We start from the raw sequence: 19097 nt of genomic DNA on the forward strand, positions 1-19097 counted from the left end.
TGTAATAAAAAAACTCAAACATTTGAACAGTAGTATATGTAAGCTTGACTACAAAATTTCTCAACAAGCCTATTCCTAGTATGGAAGTTCCTTGCTGGTAGAGTTCAGACAGGATGCAGAACTTGATCGGTCAAAGCCCAGGTGGAATATGCAGACCTTTTTATTATTATTATTGTTATTATTATTTACATTTTCTGCACTGATTTTGGAGGAAGATCTGCAAAACATGGACTTAAACATGGTCAAAATAGTTAAAAAGAGCTGATACTGCAGTACTCTTTTTTGCGGCTGAAAGCATTATAAAATACATAAAAATATTTAATAATTGAACATAATGTTTCACTTCTTAAATGGTGAGCATTCAATTTTTGCAGAGTCACAGATTGTGGGCCTGGGTTTGTCGGAATGGTCCATTCATTTCAGCGGTAGTGTGAGAAATTTGCCACTGACAAGACTCAGTGTTCAGTGAATGTGTGCAGTCAGGCCTGAACACACAGAAGTATACACACACTAAATGGTTTTATTAATCATTCATACATATACGCAACATCCATTAATGCAGCCTCAAGGGTGTGGGTCCAAATGGTGTGTGTGTATGTGTGTGTGTGTGTGTGTGTGTGTGTGTGTGTGTGTGTGTGTGTGTGTGAATGTTTAAGGTCACTCCTCCTCTCTGCACACAACATTTACATTTATGTATATCCTGACCTTTTGCCTTTACGTTTTGTGCATAAATCATTTCGGTAGTCTTCTGTTGACACACACATGCATACATCTCATGACATGTTCATGTATGTTCAATTCATTAGTCTACACTATATTTGGACTTTCCACATCTGTTTTGTCCATGTATTACTGTTTGCATGTGTGTGTTTGTGTGCAGTGAGAGAGAGATGAGTGTCCTCTCTGAGATACTGTAACACACATTACACAGTCTTATAGCCCAAGGCAAGAGCCGAGTGGCTTCGGGAGACCTGTGAGGTCTCTTCTAGCAGTGGAAGACGTAACCTATTGCAGTGCTAGTGAGTGCAGTTCAAATTTTTATACTGGGTCTGGTTGTAAATCTCAGGTTAGCTGTAAAGTATTCCATTCTCAACCGAATTACTAGAAGAGTACAGCATCAAATTCAATGACCACCACTTCACCAGCCATTAATAATCAACTTATGCTTACTGTGGCCACATAAATTACTATGAATGAAACTCAACATGACATTCACTGCTCAACACAGCTCCAAGTCCTCAACCAGCTCAATCAGTTCCCCACCATTAAAGCAATGGTGGTCCACAAGCTCAAACTAGGTTGATCAAGATGGTACCAGGTCAACGTCTGCTCCGCCACAGCCTGTCTTGCTGGGAAACCACTTATCTAGTCTGGACCAGCTAATAATGACCAATTTTGACCAATTGGAAAGCTGAGTTTTCAGTTATATGAAGTTATGGGTATATAGTTTGTATAGTTTAAATCTATAGTGGGCACTGTTAGTTTTTTAAGCTTTGTCTTTTGATGAAAATTAACTTTAAATGTAGTTAATATTTTGTCATGTCATTTTCATTCATTTTAGTCCATTATACAAGGCGTACAGTATACATTTGATTCATTTTGATATATTTTTTTGACAACATTTCAGCTGATGACAATGAGCAGTGTTGATATTAACAAAAAAAAAAATAATATATATATATATATATATAAAAACTTTCCATTTATTGAAACAAAGCTAAAATAAAGCAAAGTAAAATATAAATATTAGATGAATTAAAAAAACTTGAAATGTTGCCTTGGCAACTAACCATAATAAAAAAGTTTAAGACTAAAGTTGACTAATGCTAACTAAAACTAGATGAAAAAAATGAAAGCTAAATAGATAAACTAAAAAAAAAACATTAGCATATAACAAAATTAAAAGGAAAAGAAAACCAACAACATTAAAAGTAAAATTTAAAATAAATGGAAAATATAAATAAATGCTTCAGTAGTATATAAATAATGCTAAAATAACATTGGTGCTTGAAAATGTGTTAATCTGTAAGAGACATTCTGAATAGCAAGTACCTCTTTTTCAAATTCACCTGTTAATAGCTTGCAGTGTCTTCTTGCTAATTAAAATCGTTTAATTACTTTCCATCTTTTTGTCTAATTTTCTTTCATTGTCACTGAACAAATCAAGAAATCATTTGTTAATATACAGTATACATTGTCATTAGTAATTTAATTGACGAGATAAGTACTGATAACGTAACAGACATACCTTGACCTCCACGTGGGCCATGAGCACGGCAAAGTTCGTGAGGTGTGTGCAAGAACAGGACGTGTGAGTGCGGTTGGTGCCTAGTAGTCTGCAGTCCTGAGTGGACCAGTATCCGGTCATGGTGCGTTTGGAGTAACTCCAAAAGGAGCAGTTCGGATTGAAGTTCTCTTCCGACTGCTGGAATAAGGAGATGCACATCATACACTCCATTATAGTGACAGAAATCACTAGAATGCAGAAATACTCAAAAAAGAAAGATGAAAATGTAAGTGTATATAATACCTGTATGTGTCTGACAGTGAAGAACACAGGTTCAGAAAGGTACACCTTGTTACTGTCTTTATTAATAGCTGCAGTAATAACAGGTGAGTTGACTATAAGTGAATAGTTTGGATAGGCCGCTTCACTGCCGAGCCGCACGCTAGCATTCTCCGTAGACAGATACTGGCCGAGGTTCTTATAGAGAACCAGAGCCAAACGGATCTCACCTGAGGAATAGAAAATACAGAAGCGGTCAGTCTGGGTAGTGTCCGATTGTGAATTAAAAAGAGGCAAACGGACAATGACAGATTACCGTTGCGTCCTTGCTGTTTGAGTGTGTTGGCTGAGAGATGGATGGAGTTGCCGGATAATCCAGTTTGAGGGAAGGTTAGATCAGCCAGATTAACATCTGTACTTAGACGCGCCACCTCCAGTTCTGCAAAACAAACGTGTTCATGATAAGATGCTGCTGTTATCAGACACGAGGGGAACTGTAAGTTTAGCTCTTTTCTATTAGAAGTCCTGTGTTTTCAGAAAGCACGAAACCGAATTTGATAGAAAATATGAAAAGATACTGATAAAACATTGCCAGTCTATGTAAAATGATGACACACGGACACGATGCACCGTATTTTTACCCTTTTCATAGTATTGAGAGGTTCACGCTATGGATTAAACTCTGTCTCACCCCTCATTTTAAAATGAATATATTTGAGTGCACATCAGTAAGAACACCCACATTTGCTTCAAGGTAAATTAATGGTAATAACATAATGTTAATTCATTTACATATGGATTCAGGTCACATTAGAGGTGACAGCTACTAAAAAGCTCACAGTACCGTAGATGTGTGAAGCAGTTCTGTTCACTTACAGTACGTTAATGTTATCATTTGTAATCGATTTCAAATGAGGCTTCTCTCTTTTCAGTTGACTACGATAAGCGCTTTTCTTTCTCTTCTCGAGTCAGTTTTTAATTGAACAATTTCTTTAAAGAAAGACAAAAGATGTTTTGCAATCTCACACTTCATTACAGATTACAAAGAATAATACAAGCATATTATACTGAAAAATTCATTCCTATGGGATGTTCTAAAAGGCTAGTTTGAGCCAGAGCCGCTGAAAAACAAAGTTTAATCTCGCCGCCACGCGGTCATGTGGTTCATGGAGCTCCCAATAGTTCCAAAAACTCTGTGCTGTCAATCAGTTTAAGCAGGATAGACAGCAGTTTCACTATATTTGCAGCAATTCCTTTTAAATATTAATGCATAATATGCATTGATTGTGCATTGAATATACGCTGACAGTAGCATTTTCTTCTGGGGAGAGACAAAGAAACAACATTAATATGCTTTTCTTGAGTTTAGGTATTCCTTCGAGGGTTACACTCATACTCCATGGCAGTCAAAAGTGACCAAACTCCTTAAGTGTAACTTTTTATCTTTTTAGTACTAAATAATATTTGTGCAATAATTATGATCCATTAATGACCATTTCAAATAATTGTATTTTTTCTAATATGTTTATTATTCATGTTACAATTAGTGTTGTATTTAAGGTTAAAATAGAGAAAAAGTTGGCCGGAGAGATAATATTCATATATAATGCTATGGTTAACCATTAGATGCCTCTATGGCTCTTTAATATACATGTATATCGCTCTGGTCTAGTTGCTCAAAACTCAAGAATATTGCTGGTCATAATTGCTTACTTTTTTTTTTAGGTTTTGTATTTGAGTATATACAGTACCAGTCAAAAGTTTGGAAACATTACTATTTTTAATGTTTTTGAAAGAAGTCTCTTATGCTCATCAAGCCTGCAGTTAAAAAAAAAATAATATTATGAAATATTATTTCAATTTAAAATAATGGTTCTCTTTTTAAATATACTTTAAAATGTAATTTATTTTTGTGATGCAAAGCTGAATTTTCATCAGCAAGTACTCCAGTCTTTGGTGTCTTATGATCCTTCAGAAATCATTCTAATATGCTGATTTATGATCAATGTTGGAAACAGTTGTGCTGCTCAATATTTTTTTTATAACCTGAGATACTTTTTTCAGGATTATTTGATGAATAAAAAGTTAAAAAGAACTGTATTTATTTAGAATAGAAATCTTTTGTAACAATATACACTACCGTTCAAAAGTTTGGGAACAATAACTATTTTTTTTTTTTAAGAAATTAGTACTTTAATTCAACAAGGATGCGTTAAATTGATAAAAGGTGATGGTAACGATTTATATTGTTAGAAATGTTTTTATTTTGAATAAATGCTGTTTTTATGAATAAATGCTGTTAACGTTTTACTCATCAATGAATCCTGAAAAAAGTATTCCAAAAAAATATATTAAACAGCACAACTGTTTCCATCATTGATAATAACTGAGTATCAAATCATCATATTAGAATGATTTCTGAAGGATCATAAGACACCAAAGACTGGAGTACTTGCTGATGAAAATTCAGCTTTGCATCACAAAAATAAATTACATTTTAAAATATATTAAAAAAGAGAACCATTATTTTAAATTGTAATAATATTTCATAATATTACTGTTTTTTTTTTTTGTTTTTTTTTTTTTACTGCAGGCTTGATGAGCATAAGAGACTTCTTTCAAAAACATTAAAAATAGTAATGTTTCCAAACTTTTGACTGGTACTGTATTTAGACATGATCAAACACTAGATTTTTATAAGTTTAGATTTTTCTGTTACATTTAAAAGGTTAATTATTCACATCCTAATGTTTTTTTATACTCACAGTATACACATCAAGTGAATATTAATGAATGCAAGCAAATACTGAATTTAACCCATGAAAAAAGTTAAATACTGTTAACAAAACAAAACTCTTTATTATATACTATCTCCAGTGAGGCACTAGATAAGTTATTTCTTGAATGGGCAGTCTTCACAGAAACTCATTCAACCTCCTACAGGGAGAGAAGGATTGTATTTTATCTAACTGCAATTAGAGTCTAACTATCTATTATGTAACAATAAACATTAAAGTGCTTCATAAAATACCACTACTTTCTAGATTCCTGAGAGCTCAACTAATGTGTTAAAATGTCAAAGAGAAAAAAGTTTACCAGTGAGTGCGCTTGAGAAACACTGTGGGGATGGGGAATGGCATTCCCCATAGTTCCATAGTTCCAGCATGGAATGGGGTTCAATGCTGGAACTACAGTATTGGTTGTTTGAACCATTGCTTGCTCCACGACATGCGATACTTCCACATTCCTCAATTCCAATGGAAATCTTTGGGAGTGTCGCAACTCTGTTTTTTTAAAGGCTCTGATATGAATTGGCAACAGTGACAAAGGGGGTGGGGCTTAGCAAAGGGTCGGTAACACCTCCCAAGGGCGTAGATTTGGTTTGACATTGGGGGGGTTGAAGTTTGGGTATGCCTCCTGATATTGTGATCATGGTATAAATATTGGGGGGGTTGTAATGCATAGATTTAAATATTGGGGGGGTTATCTCCCCCCCATCCCCCCCACAAACTACGCCCCTGCCTGTCACAGTAGGTATAGGACTTTCTGCATTAGGTTAATGTGAGGAATAGAAATTCACATGCTATTTACATCAAATATGCAAATGTGTTGCATCTGCAATATGCATCTGTAGAAAAATATTTTTGAAGAATTAAAGTCATTTCCCCATCGAAACATGCAGACAGCCTTGGGATTTAAAGATGTACGTTTTTTTTTATTACATGAAAAGGAAAAACATGTCTGCATTCACAAATCAGTGCTTCTGTAGAATCTCATAAATTTATCAAAGACCATATATAAATCAGTTTATTGATTGTCCAGTATGCGCTTAAGACACTGCATTGCAAACAATGTTTATTTATTGAGTAAAGATGAAAGACACCTTTGGCTGGCCAAAGAGCTTTATAAATTCACTCTGAGACATGAAAGTATGTGTCTGCATGTGCGAGTGCGGTATATCACATCAGCGTGTGAAGTCTACAGTTCCCTAGAGGAGCGATGAGTTATACAACAGGCGTGTGATGAAGTTATGCATCTTTAAATCACATCTGAATCTGTGTGTATGTGTGTGTGTGTGTGTGTGTGTTAGCATTATTAAAATCATTTCCCTCGTATCTGCAGGTGGTCTCTAGGCCAAGCTACAGGCGGTTTATGTAATTTTCTGCCCAGGTTTGTAATATAAAGTAAAAAAATACAGCTCTGTATGTGTCTGTTCGTGCACAAGTGTGCGTTTTATGAAATACCGATTTCTGTTGCATCTTAAAGTAGATAAAATCCTTATTAAAGGCAAAATTTAACACCCTTCTGATCTCATTTAACAGATGATACTTTTATGTCATCATTGCATTCATTTATTTACACACTACATCACATTACACCTCTCTAATAATCAAAATCTAATAATCAAAATGATGTTCCTGAAATGAGTTCTAATTATGCAAGTCAGATGGTGCAAATTTCCTCAGTAGTTTTCGGATGAGATGTAACATATTGTATACCCTCATCTACAGATGACTGAATCAAGGAGCTTGTGACAGATTTGGAGTGCTTTTACCCTCCTCAGACCTGTCTTAGAGCTGAACGCACCATGGATTACCTGTTTGACACTTTTTTTTCTGGTCTGACATATAAGAAAGGATATTTTCAGGTGGAAAGTGAGATACTTGCAGAGAAAACACAAAGAAAACCTGAAGTAATAAACTCACACTCCCCAGGGTAATGATCAGAGGGATATGGTGTGTGCGTGTGCGTGTGCGTGTGTGTGTGCGTGTGAGAGAGAGAGAGAGAGAGAGAGAGAGAGAGAGAGAGAGAGAGAGAGAGAGAGAGAGAGAGAGAGAGAGAGAGAGAGAGAGAGAGAGAGAGAGAGAGAGAGAGAGAGAGAGAGAGAGATCCATAAGAAACAGAACGGCCCAGTTATATAAAGCACTTCAAGCACTGCACAGCAGATATGGTGCCTTCAAAGCAGACACACACACACACACACACACACACACACACACACACACACACACACACACACACACACACACACACACACACACACACACACACACACACACACACACAGGCTGCAGGGGTGCTGACACTGTGCTAACCTAATTAGCTGAATCTAGTCTTCACAGAAAACTAGCACTGAAACACACAAGCGTAATCTATAAACATGCTCTATTCAAACCAGACAAGTCGTTTGGATCGTTCTTCTGGTATTCTGTTTTAAAAAGATTTAGAGAGCATCTTTTTTCACCTAAAAATGACAATATCTGCATTCAGTCTCTAAAAAAAGCAATTTCCCACATATTCTTCGCTCTTTAGTGTACACATTAATTTAACAAGAACAGCTCACAGCATACAGAAAGCCTTAAAGGAGGATGAATGGAGAGAGGGAGAGAGAATAAGAGGAGGAATAAGTTTCTCATTTGAATAAACGGATAATGGTAGGAGATTTTGTCTGCGAGATTTAGATTAGCTTTCGGCTAAGATTTGAGATTGAAGATCAAAAAGGAAGAATATAATGATAAAAACACTATTTTATTTTTACTGAAAGGCTTGTGTATGCAAAAAAGGATTTGAGCTCACTGCTGAAAAGCATCTAAGAAGTTCTGCATATTCATTTCTTGATTAAGTCTTATGTAAAATACATAAAATACATCAGATATGTATGGTTGCATAAATCCATGTTTCATGACTGATTTTTTAGCACCCCATCCACAACAAGTTTCCAGTCTGTCTTCAGTACACATTAGAAACGAACATGCTGAACAGAACGGCACAATCACATAAAATCAGAAGTTATTTGATGTTTAATGTGCAGTTATGTGGAAAGGAATCTTGGAACAATGAGATGGCAAAATGGAAAGAGAAAACAAGCAATTTACAAAATGTTTTCACAGCCAAAGGGTCAAAAGAAAGTTTAGCCGATTAGCATGGTTAGCCCTTGCCGACAGACGCAGTTTTAATAAACAATACAGTTTGCTCTGATCTACACTGTAAAAAGTGAACATTTAAGGAGATATTTCTACCTGATTCTAACTATAAAATCTAATTTTGTTGTTGTAACCTGATCCAAACAGGTTTAAAAAAAAAAAAAAAAAAAAAAAGGGAATGTAATTGAGTTACATTGACCCAATATACAATTTCCAATAAAGCTCAGGATGGACACATTCTACGCATGCGCACTAAAACCACACCAGACCTATAGAGGGCAGTATAACCGTAACTCATGTCAGCTACAAGACATCTGCTCTGAAGGACAAATAAGAAGAAAAGGTTTGTGTTTGGCGGATCCTTGCTGATCTGCGAATTTTACTTCAAAGATAAACAAATATACATCAAATTACATCATAAAACGAATATACACTCAAAAAATATTTGACCTCTTGTTCTTGGTATTTAAAATGAGCTAAGGTAACACAATTTAACATTTGTCACAACTTAATTTCATTGTGTTCAATCCACCTAATATATTTAAAAGTGAAGTTTACTTAATTCATTTGTGTTGAAACTATGTGAATCATTTTTTTGGACATAACTGTCTTGCTGGGCAGTTAATCTGTTCCGAACATGCTTTGCAAGGGACTGCATTAGGAGAGTAAATTTAGGGATTAATATAGGGTTATTTTATGTGTTTTTCAGTAAAGAGAAAGATGTTGGTAGTTTATGTAAATGTTTAATGTTCAGTTATGTCGGACATTTAGAGGAGTTTTTGTTATTGGATTTTATGATTACCTTTGTGCTGAAGAGTAGCGCTTGTGGGCGCTCAATGTTCTATGTCAGGACTGATACCTTTATTAATTAAGGGTAATTTTTTTTTTTGAGAGTATTTACATCAGGGTGGAAAAGGACTTTCAACATATACATCAAAAAAAGCTTATATTAGCTATTATATTTTACCTTGCTGGAGAAATCAGGTTATATCTACTGACAGTTATGCTTCAGTAAAATCTTGTTTTTTTCCAGGTTGGTTGAATTCAGTTATAATTAGTAATAAAACAAAACAAGTTATTTTAGATGTTACCACGTGGAGTTGAACAGACAAAACATTTGTTTTTCAGTGTAGGATCCCAAAGTGATTCTATTGGCTCAAAGAACTTTTAATAGGCATTCTGTTGATTAAAAATCATACAAGATCACTTTATGTTGCATGTCGTCAGTACTATGTTATGTCTTTCAAATTGTTAATAAACTAAAACTATAGACAGTGAAATAAAAAAAAAAGATTACTTATTTAACTTACATTTTGCAAGCTAACCGCAGCGTACTAGCTTATCACACTGCTAGTTGATTATTATGTTAGCTTAGTCTATACCAGTGTTATTTTAGTATTATTTTCATACTATTATTATTTATAAATATTTTAAATTAGCTTTGTTTAGTAATTTAGTACTTCAAGTTCAACTTATTTTATTTTAATAAGTTGCAAGGCAACATTTTTTGTTAAAATTTTCATCTATTTAAATTGTATTTTATTTCAACTTTATTTCAAGTAAAAAAATATTTTTACTTTTTTTTTTTTTCAAATGTTTCATACAGTTTTATACATTTTTGTTTGACCAAGCATTGCAAAACGTTAGGCAGACTCAACAAGTCCAATTTTATAATATTACAGTTAATGTTTTACCAGTGCCAAATTCTGTTATAGAATGCTCTTAAATGCCTGAAATGGATTTAAATTTTTCCCTGTCTGGTGTCTTTCGCATCCCAGCCAATGATAACATGGTTTGGAATTGTGCACTTTCTCGAGATGCATCAGCCAATCAACATTGTAATAAAGAAATTTTCCTCTGGCTTTCAGAGTGAATAGTTACAGTACATGCCATTTCTGGCTCAGGTGATTGGCTCCAAACAATTTGACAGCAGAACTAAGTGCAAATGAGCAAAGACTGCCCACTTCTTAGGGATCCAGCACAAGCCAAGCAATACCATTGAGATGAATTGCCATAGTGTGTGCTTTACATGAATTCCTTCCTATGTAAAGCACTTTGAATTGCCATAGTGTATGAAATGTGCTATATAAATAAACTTGCCTTGCCTTGAATGGAAATGCTAACAGTTATCTTTTTAGGAGTTTTTGATGTTGTTTATCCTTTAATGAAACCCTCTAAAACAACCCTGTAAAACATCAAGGCCAAACAAGTAAGGCAGATGATCAGATGCAACAACAAAAAAAGCGCACACACATACAAAAAGTGATGAAATACGCAGAGAGAGGGGGGGAAAAAGACAGGCTAGAGGGCAATCCCATGGAGAGCTATTTTTCTCAAACGAGATGCATGTGAATTGGCCTTGAGTGGTGGAATGGCGGATAAATTGTTTGCCAGGAACGATAAATTTCCCCCTTTGCACTGTGTGAAAGCACTGGAGCAGAATAGAGCGGTTAGCATGGATCCCTGAGCACCATCCCCCCACCTCGATTTCTCTCATTTTTATATTTTTGTTTTCTTTCATTTATTCTATTCCTCTCTATTTCATCCTCTCTTTTCCACTCTCTGTCTCACTCTTTCTGTCTCTGGTAATGTTCCGTTAATTCTGTCTCCTCCTCAGTATTGTTCTTCCAGCTGTTCTCATGTTCCCCCTTATTACGTTTCAAATCTTTGCCACCGGCTCCCTCACTTTCTTCCCCTCTATTCTTTCATTGTCTTTCTCTGTAACTGCGAACTGTAAAAATTAGAGGAACAGTTAATCAAAAAATGAAAATGCTGTCAACATTTACTCAACCTCATGTCACTCCAAACCTGCATGACTGGAAATATAGGAAAAAAGTATGAACTTTTGATCGCTTATTACGATGATCAGAAACTGAAGCTTTCAAGCTTTAAAAATGCCCACAAAAGAATAAAATAAAGTAACATAAAAGTGTCCCATACAACTTTTGCATATGCAACTTTAGCAAACTCATGAGCAAAGTGGATTTTGAAAATAAAATAAAATAAAATACAGGTGGCTATCAAGTTAAGTTGCAATTGATAGAAAGAACTGCTAGGTTGTTAAAGGTGCATTGCGCAACATTTCATGTTAAAAATACCTGTTTTTCTAACCCATACATGCTTAAACAATTGCCTGATGGGCTGAATGAGCCCTTCTATGATCTCTGCGATTGCCTCTATAATCCTGTACAGTAAAATAAATAAGAGGGATTCGGGTCGGAATTTGAGACTGGGCGTGACGTCATGCGCGTTCAGTTGCAGTGTTGCAGTTTCGCTTGTCGCCAGAGGGGGCATAGTTCTGCAAAAACTCAGAGACTTGCGCAATGCACCTTTAAAGGTATAGCGGAGGATTTTCCCGAATTTTAGAAAAGAACCGCCCTCTCCACTTTTTGAAAAAAATGCACATGCGCAACACTCTACCTGCTCCCGAGAGGGAACGCCTATTAAACGTGTGCACGAGAGAGCATGCACGAGCTAATCATAGCTTACATTAACTTTTACTAGCAGTGATTTTAAATGGATTTCTCCAAATAGCATGCCAAACTTCACCTGTCAAGTAGAAATTTCGCGACTGAGGCATCAGTGGGAAGCCCAACCTGTGTATTGAGCGCACGCCATCGTGGGAATCGTGTGCACGAGTATGTACGTCGGCCTTACGTAAACATATCACCAGAATGATTGACACTTAGGAGGACCAATAGTCTTGATGATCCACCCGGAAAAAGAAAATCCTCCGCTATACCTTTAAGTCATGTCTTATCTGACCTGGCAAGGACTGCACTCTCAGAATGAACATGTGCATGTCACCCCTGCTTAAAATTGGTTTCCTTTGTGAAAGAACAACAACAACAACAACAGTTGTTTCCCTGTGGGTCATAGTATCACTCACAGCATCTCCTCATGACATTTCACCACTCATGACAAAAACTGAGATCGTGAAGATTTAGATTTTGTTCTTAGTATTGTTCATGTGGTGGCTAATGTCATAATTTTGTTTCTACATGAACGCATTAAGTTAAATTAAATTAAGTTCTGGGGTTATTATGACAATAAAAAAGTATTCCAGTAAATATTGGTCTCTCAACAGTCACTGATCATAGCTTAAATAGAAATAACCATGCATTATTCTGCAGTTCCTAGAAAAATTACAGCCCAACTGGCTGTCATTTATTCGTCAAATCCAATTTTTAGTTGCATTTGGTGAATGTTAATTTTAAACCCTGTCTGTAAACCTTGTGTGTGTGTGTGTGCATGAGCTCATGGTTTTGAGTGATTGTTGCAGCTATACAATTTCAGCACAGTGTTTTGATTTATGTCATGGTTATAGGTGTGTGTGTGCACATGAATAAGAAAACCTGTCAGTGTATTTGTGTATGAATGACAGCGAGTTAAGCATGTTTTTTAAATTTATTTTATTTATGAGATTTTTGCTTTTTATTAGGACAATGGGTCTCATTCACTAAGCATACGTATGCACTAATTTATGCATGAAATCTGCGCACAAACATTTTCACGAAAAAAAATCATAATTCATCAATAGGTTTAGCTCATTTAGTATTAATTTTTATTACATTTCGGTTGAGTAAATAAGGGTGCAATTGACACTGTAAACCCCCAAGGTACTTCTGTCCACTCTTTCTGACTTGTGCATCCAAGGTACGGTACTTTGATAACTTCAGTCTTACCTCAAGACTGATCTTTCAAGAATTCATGGAGAGGAGGGGTGTCTGAGTCACATCAGCTAATCACAGGGGTGCTTCAAGGTTCAGTGCTCGGTTCTCTTCTTTTCTCCATACACACAACCTCAGTGGGCATGATCATAAAGGCACATTGCTTCCTACCACTACTATGCAGAGGATACACAGCTCTATCTGTCGTTTCAACCTGATGACACCACTATCTAAGCTTGTATCTCTGCTTCGGCTTGGACGAAGGAGCATCTTCTCCAGCTCAACCTTGTGAAGATAGAGCTCCTTGGAATCCCTGCAAACCCATCAGTTGATCATCACTGTTCAACTGTACACTAAAAATACATTTAGTTTTGGCTTATAATTTTTTTTGCATCAATCTTTTTTAAAATAATCTAGTGAAATAATGTTCAACCAACAAACTACACAGAGTTAGAGGAACTTACTTTGCGACATAAACACACGTTTTTAAATTGATTACTCAAAAAAAAAAAAAAAATGTTCCAACTAATTCCAACATAATTGAGTGGTGGCCCTGGAACTAATTAATCTTATCTACTTCAGTTTAAATTAACAGCTAACATAGCACATACTAAATGTAACTTATTTAAATTTGAAAGCAAGTAAGATATTACTTGGCACTGGCATTAGCACAGTCATGGTCATTGCTCATATGGTCAAAGTAGTGTTAAAGGGGTCATATAATGGCACATGCACTTTTACAAGTTGATTGTACTGAAATGTGTGTTGGCAGCGCCCTTACACAACCATCATATGATAAAAAACCATCCAGTGGTCTTTTTTTAATCTCCTTATATGTTTTCCCGTCTCAAATCGAGACGTCAAATCGGACGCCCCTCCCACGATTGTTAATTGACAGCAGCGTTTCAACATCATAGTCCACATGGACATTGTTGATACGCTGGAGCAGAATGGTGTCTAAGCGATTGTGGTGTTCTGTTCTTGGGTGTAATAACGAACACAGCAGTCATTTTGATGTTCCTAAATCCGTACAGCTGAAGACGCAGTGGCTGAGTTTTGTTTTTGAAGGGAATATTCCCCACGATCAACGTCAATGCTTTCATGTTTGCGCGAATCATTTCTCACCAGACTGCTTTATAAAGGAGGGTCAGCATAAAGCTGGTTTTGCTAAGAAGCTGCTCCTGAAAAAACGATCAGTACCAACTATTCATATTCCTGCTGCACCTCCAGAAGAAGTGAGTGTAACGTTTTATTAACCTTTATTTTAATCTTTGCAAATCGCTTGCACGCTTCATGATGAATGCGGCTAAGGTTTACACTCAAGGTACATTATGGCATGTTTTCTATGTACAACGTTCTCAATATAATTCATAATGCCAAGTTTATAATGAACAATGCGTTATGGTTATTGCGTTATTACAAACTGTGTATGCACAGAACAGAGGGGCGGGGTGAGCAAAGCTCATTATCATTTAAAGACACATGCACTTTTAACGGCGTGCTGAAAACAGAGCTGTTTTTGACCAGGTCAAATGAGTGTTTTCTTACAATACTAATGAGAATTTTTAATTAAAGTGTATTACAAACTTTTCATTTAGACCCTAAAGAATCATAATAACTTGTACAAAAATGGCATTATATAACCCTTTTAACCTTCATGGAGCCACCCACACCCTAACTTAAGCACAATGATAACCATAAAAACTTCAACAGAAACACTGTTAAATGTCGAATTTAATTGCATTAAACACTAACAGGTCTTTCCCTTTACTAAAAACACATAAAATAACACTTAATTTCAACATTTATTCTCTTCATCCAGTCCTATATAATGCATAATGTTTTAACATTTAATAATGTTTGAAGCATAAAAGGTTTAATGAAATCGATGAATTTGAATATTTAAATTGCAACCATGCTTTTACTTAAGATGTGATAATAGGTCCTTTGAATATATTTTAAGAGTATGGGGTCTACAACACTAGGTAGCGTTTGATGACCAACAGAGGGTTACATCCACATTTCAACAACGGATCAGTTGTGTAGGTTCATGCTTTACAACATCAGGAAAATCATACCGTCATACCCTGAAAACATACCCTTCCTCTTATCATTTTAAGACTGGACTACTGCAATCCTCAATTGGCCGGCCTTCCAGCCAGCGCGACTAAGCCTCAGCAGATGATCCAGAACAGCAGCACGTCTGGTCTTCAATCAGCCAAAAAGGACCCATGTTGCACCTCACCTGATCTCACTGCGCTGGCTCATATTTTCTGACTGAATCAAATTGAGGGCTTTCAGAACTTCCACTGGAACTGCACACCCTGCCTCAACACACTCCTACAAGTTACGGTCACTGAATAGGCGAAGCCTTCATGTTCATTCACAAAGAGGGACAAAACCACTTTCCTAAATCTTCACCCTCTCCACTCCTCTCTGTTGGAATAGGATGCCAACCTCCACCCGATTTGCCGAGACCATCGCAACTTTCAAAAAACTGCTGAAGAAACACCTCTTCCACAAGCGCTTAACCACTCGACAACCTTAAATCAAGGCACGGAAAAGTCCTCTTCTTCTTTTCTCTGTACTAGTTTGTTTCCTAATTAATCTTTCTAATAAACCCAGCATTTTACCTGGCATTAAATATTGCTGGCTCTGTGACAAATTATGTTCCTTTATTGCAAGTCGGTTTAAATAAAAGTGTCTGCAGAACACATTAAATAGTTTGTAAATAGTTTCAGTATTAAATGGGACAATTTAGGGCTTTTAAATCTTCATACATAATTAACACTGGGTAATTCTTAACCCTAGGTAAACGGAATCCTGGGTTATCTTGCTTCACATTTCACACTACTCATAATTTACCTGGGTTAACAATTAATACTTGATATTCATAAGTTGGTGTTTCACACTGTACATTCCTAAACCCTGGGCTAAGATTCTAATTAGCATAGTGTTAGTGTCAGTGTCATTGTTTGGATGACAGAGGCTTGCAACCTAAAGGTTGTACATAAAGGTTCTAGCATCAAGTTTTCCATGAATGGACTTTTTGGACTAAAGGTAAGAATAAAAATCTTCCCTCCCTCCCAAACACTGAAACTAAGCATCTAGTAAAATTCTGTTTTATTTCATACTGTGCACGTTTGGCACCGCAATGCCAAGTTAACACTGCAAAAGCTGTGCAAACCCTGCTCTGGAGCAGAGTTTCATAACTCCGGGGAAAAATCGGTGCTAACCTATGGAAGTAAAATAATCTCAAATGTTTTTGAAACAAAAAGCCTGTTGAATTGCACTACTTGAAAAATAATAGGCATTGCATTAACCATGCTTGCATTTTAATGCATTGTATTTTTAGGGCTTGCATTTTTGCTCTAACAGTTGCTGGTCTTCGTCAACAACACGCGCTTTTGCAACACCTGCTGGTGGGATTGACTAACAGCAGATGGATAGTATGCTCGATAATCTATTGCTTTTCCTGCAGTTCCGTTGAATTTACTGTCGAATTTGAACCACTGAATTTGTGGAAGCGAATTTGTGGAAGCAAAAAATAAAATGGACCGAAAATTGCCAGTTGAATATTATAGGTTGTATTTTTAAACAGTTTGAATATTTTGGAAGTGAAATATGAAAGGTGAATATGGATTATGGAATTTTTAATAATGAAAATGTGTTTGAAATGTTTTTAATTGAAATATTCACAGCTTAAATATTCAACCATGTTGAATTTCAGCCCATAAAAATGCAAGCCCTAAAAATACAATGCATTAAAATGCAAGCATGGTTAATGCAATGCCTATTATTTTTCAAGTAGTGCAATTCAACAGGCTTTTTGTTTCAAAAACATTTGAGATTATTTTGCTTCCATACTAACCTTGCTTCTTAATTACACGCGTGAAACGTTCCTCTATATGGGTTAAAGCGATGTTTAGAACAACGATAGCCCAGGATTAAGCGCATTGTGAAAAGCCCTTTGGTGGTCCTATGACAAATAGAGTACCACACTTCATCAAGAAGCAGCAGCATATTGTCGCTGTTGGGATGAAACCTCATATCTCCATATTTTGCCTTTTTTTTTCATAAATAATTTCTATTGGTCAGCCTTTACATATGTTTGTGGGTTTTGCAAATATTTAACCAGTGAAAAGTATTAAAAAGAGCTTGTGACTAAACCTCGTAACTCCACTGGATCCTCAAACTGTCAGTAAAACCTCATAACTCTACCCCGCCTCTATCGTGTATGAAGTGTTGCATACAGTTTGGATCATCTCTACTAGTTTGCAATGCAAGGATGAATAAAGAATTGGTTCTTTGAATAAGTACAGCATTTTCTTTACTCAAGAAACACTATTAATCGCTTAAGCCTAGTCTCAGACATGCATGTTTGAACTGTTTTAACTGAAAGTAACTTGCACTGACATATCTTTCACGAGTTTGTTTGCCCATATAATCTTTAAGCTATTAAGGTTAAACGTATCTGGCTTGCTGTCAGCAGTGGAGGGGCTCGAGGAAACAGCTTCAACTCAAGCTTAGATATACCCCCCAGTGGGACTACTAATGCTTGGATGATGAATGTGGTAGCAAGATGCCTAAATTATGTTGGTGGAGTTGGGGAAGTGAAGGGATGCCAAAACAGCTGATGCCGGAGCAAGGTGAGAGGCTGCTTATGGCAGTTAATTGAAAGATTACATGGGTTCACTTCACTCATCCTGAAATTACATTAAGGAACTTCACTAAATATATCAGTGCTATTGTTTTGTCTCAAGATGCACATCAGTAATGTTTTGACCATAAATAAAGCCACAATATCAACTTTGACAACAAAGTATTTAATTATGTAAAAAAATAAAATGTTAAAAAGTAGTGTTTTTGGGGATACAAGGTTTCCACCCGACAACGACGATATCTAATACCATCAAAGTTTAAGCTAAAAGGTTTGTTTCTCAAATTTCTAACAGTTGCAGGACCATAAATGTGCCATTATGGCTACATTTAGCAGTAAATTGTGACTGCACCTCTGGAGCATTTATGATTCAGCAAAATTACCTGCCTCTGTCATGTATATAAATGTTTTTGGTTGTTTTACTGTCTAATTAGGCAGTTAGGTAGGTTATATAATTAGGTAGGTAGATGTCTGAAGTAAAGCTTTAGGAGATTAATTACTAAATGAGACCATCCATACAATATGATAGTGAAAGTCATGTTTTCTGTAATTCTCTTTGGTTTGTGTTTGTCTTTTAAATTTATATAAAGTATACATATACTGCAAACTTTTTTTTTTACTGCTAGAGTTATAGAGAGAAAGAGAGAGATTGCTTTGTTTTGACTAAATTTGCAACATTATTTTTAGCATTGGTTTGAATATTGATTAGAGATTGGATTAATTTTTTAACTGCACTGTCTCACGGTTTCACAGTGCCCATTTATTCCTATGCAGTTTGGAGGAAACTGCCTCCTACCTGCACTGACTGACAGCATGAGAGCAGTTAACGCTACGCTAGATCGTTCCACAATTAACACAGCCATGGTTTCAAATGTCACGTTTGAATGCCTGTATTGATCCATAATTATAAATACCATCAAGCTGGAGAAATGATGACATGTTGAGTGCATACTTTCTATGTATGTCTATACCTCTGTCCTTAACATATTTTGACCAATCCTGTTCTGTTTCTCAAGACAAGGCATGGATTCCTCTGCATGAGTCAGACAGTATGAGACCCCCTGTGTGGTCCGCTCTTGTGGTCCGCTCTTTCACAGACACGCTTCGTTACATCTAGCTCGAGTGCACTTGAAGTGTGTGTCCCTGCTGTTACCCTCTAATGTGATAATGTGTTTTTTTATGCATCAGGTCATGCATCATGCATGTGTTTTTGTGTTTTTATGTGTTTTTATGCATATGAAACCCTCATTATATGTATTATTTGGATTTTTTTGTTTTTGTATTCAAAATATAGTATACATAACCAATTTACATTAGGGCTACACTACAACAGAGGT

At 36.0% G+C, this 19097-nt stretch overlaps 1 protein-coding gene across 1 annotated transcript in view; it reads right to left on the bottom strand.

Moving 5' to 3' along the window:
• adgrl3.1 (adhesion G protein-coupled receptor L3.1) overlaps window positions 1-19097 on the bottom strand; it is a 121538-nt gene that overhangs the window by 20724 nt on the left and 81717 nt on the right. The window contains exons 12-14 of the mRNA XM_081361732.1: window positions 2823-2945; window positions 2531-2736; window positions 2249-2425 (exon numbers count right to left, since the gene is read on the bottom strand). Coding sequence (XP_081217858.1) covers window positions 2249-2425; window positions 2531-2736; window positions 2823-2945 — 506 coding nt within the window. The remainder of the gene's footprint in view (window positions 1-2248; window positions 2426-2530; window positions 2737-2822; window positions 2946-19097) is intronic.

The sequence above is a fragment of the Scardinius erythrophthalmus genome (assembly GCF_964197995.2).
Source record: "Scardinius erythrophthalmus genome assembly, chromosome: 3".
NCBI classification, from domain to species: domain Eukaryota; kingdom Metazoa; phylum Chordata; class Actinopteri; order Cypriniformes; family Leuciscidae; genus Scardinius; species Scardinius erythrophthalmus.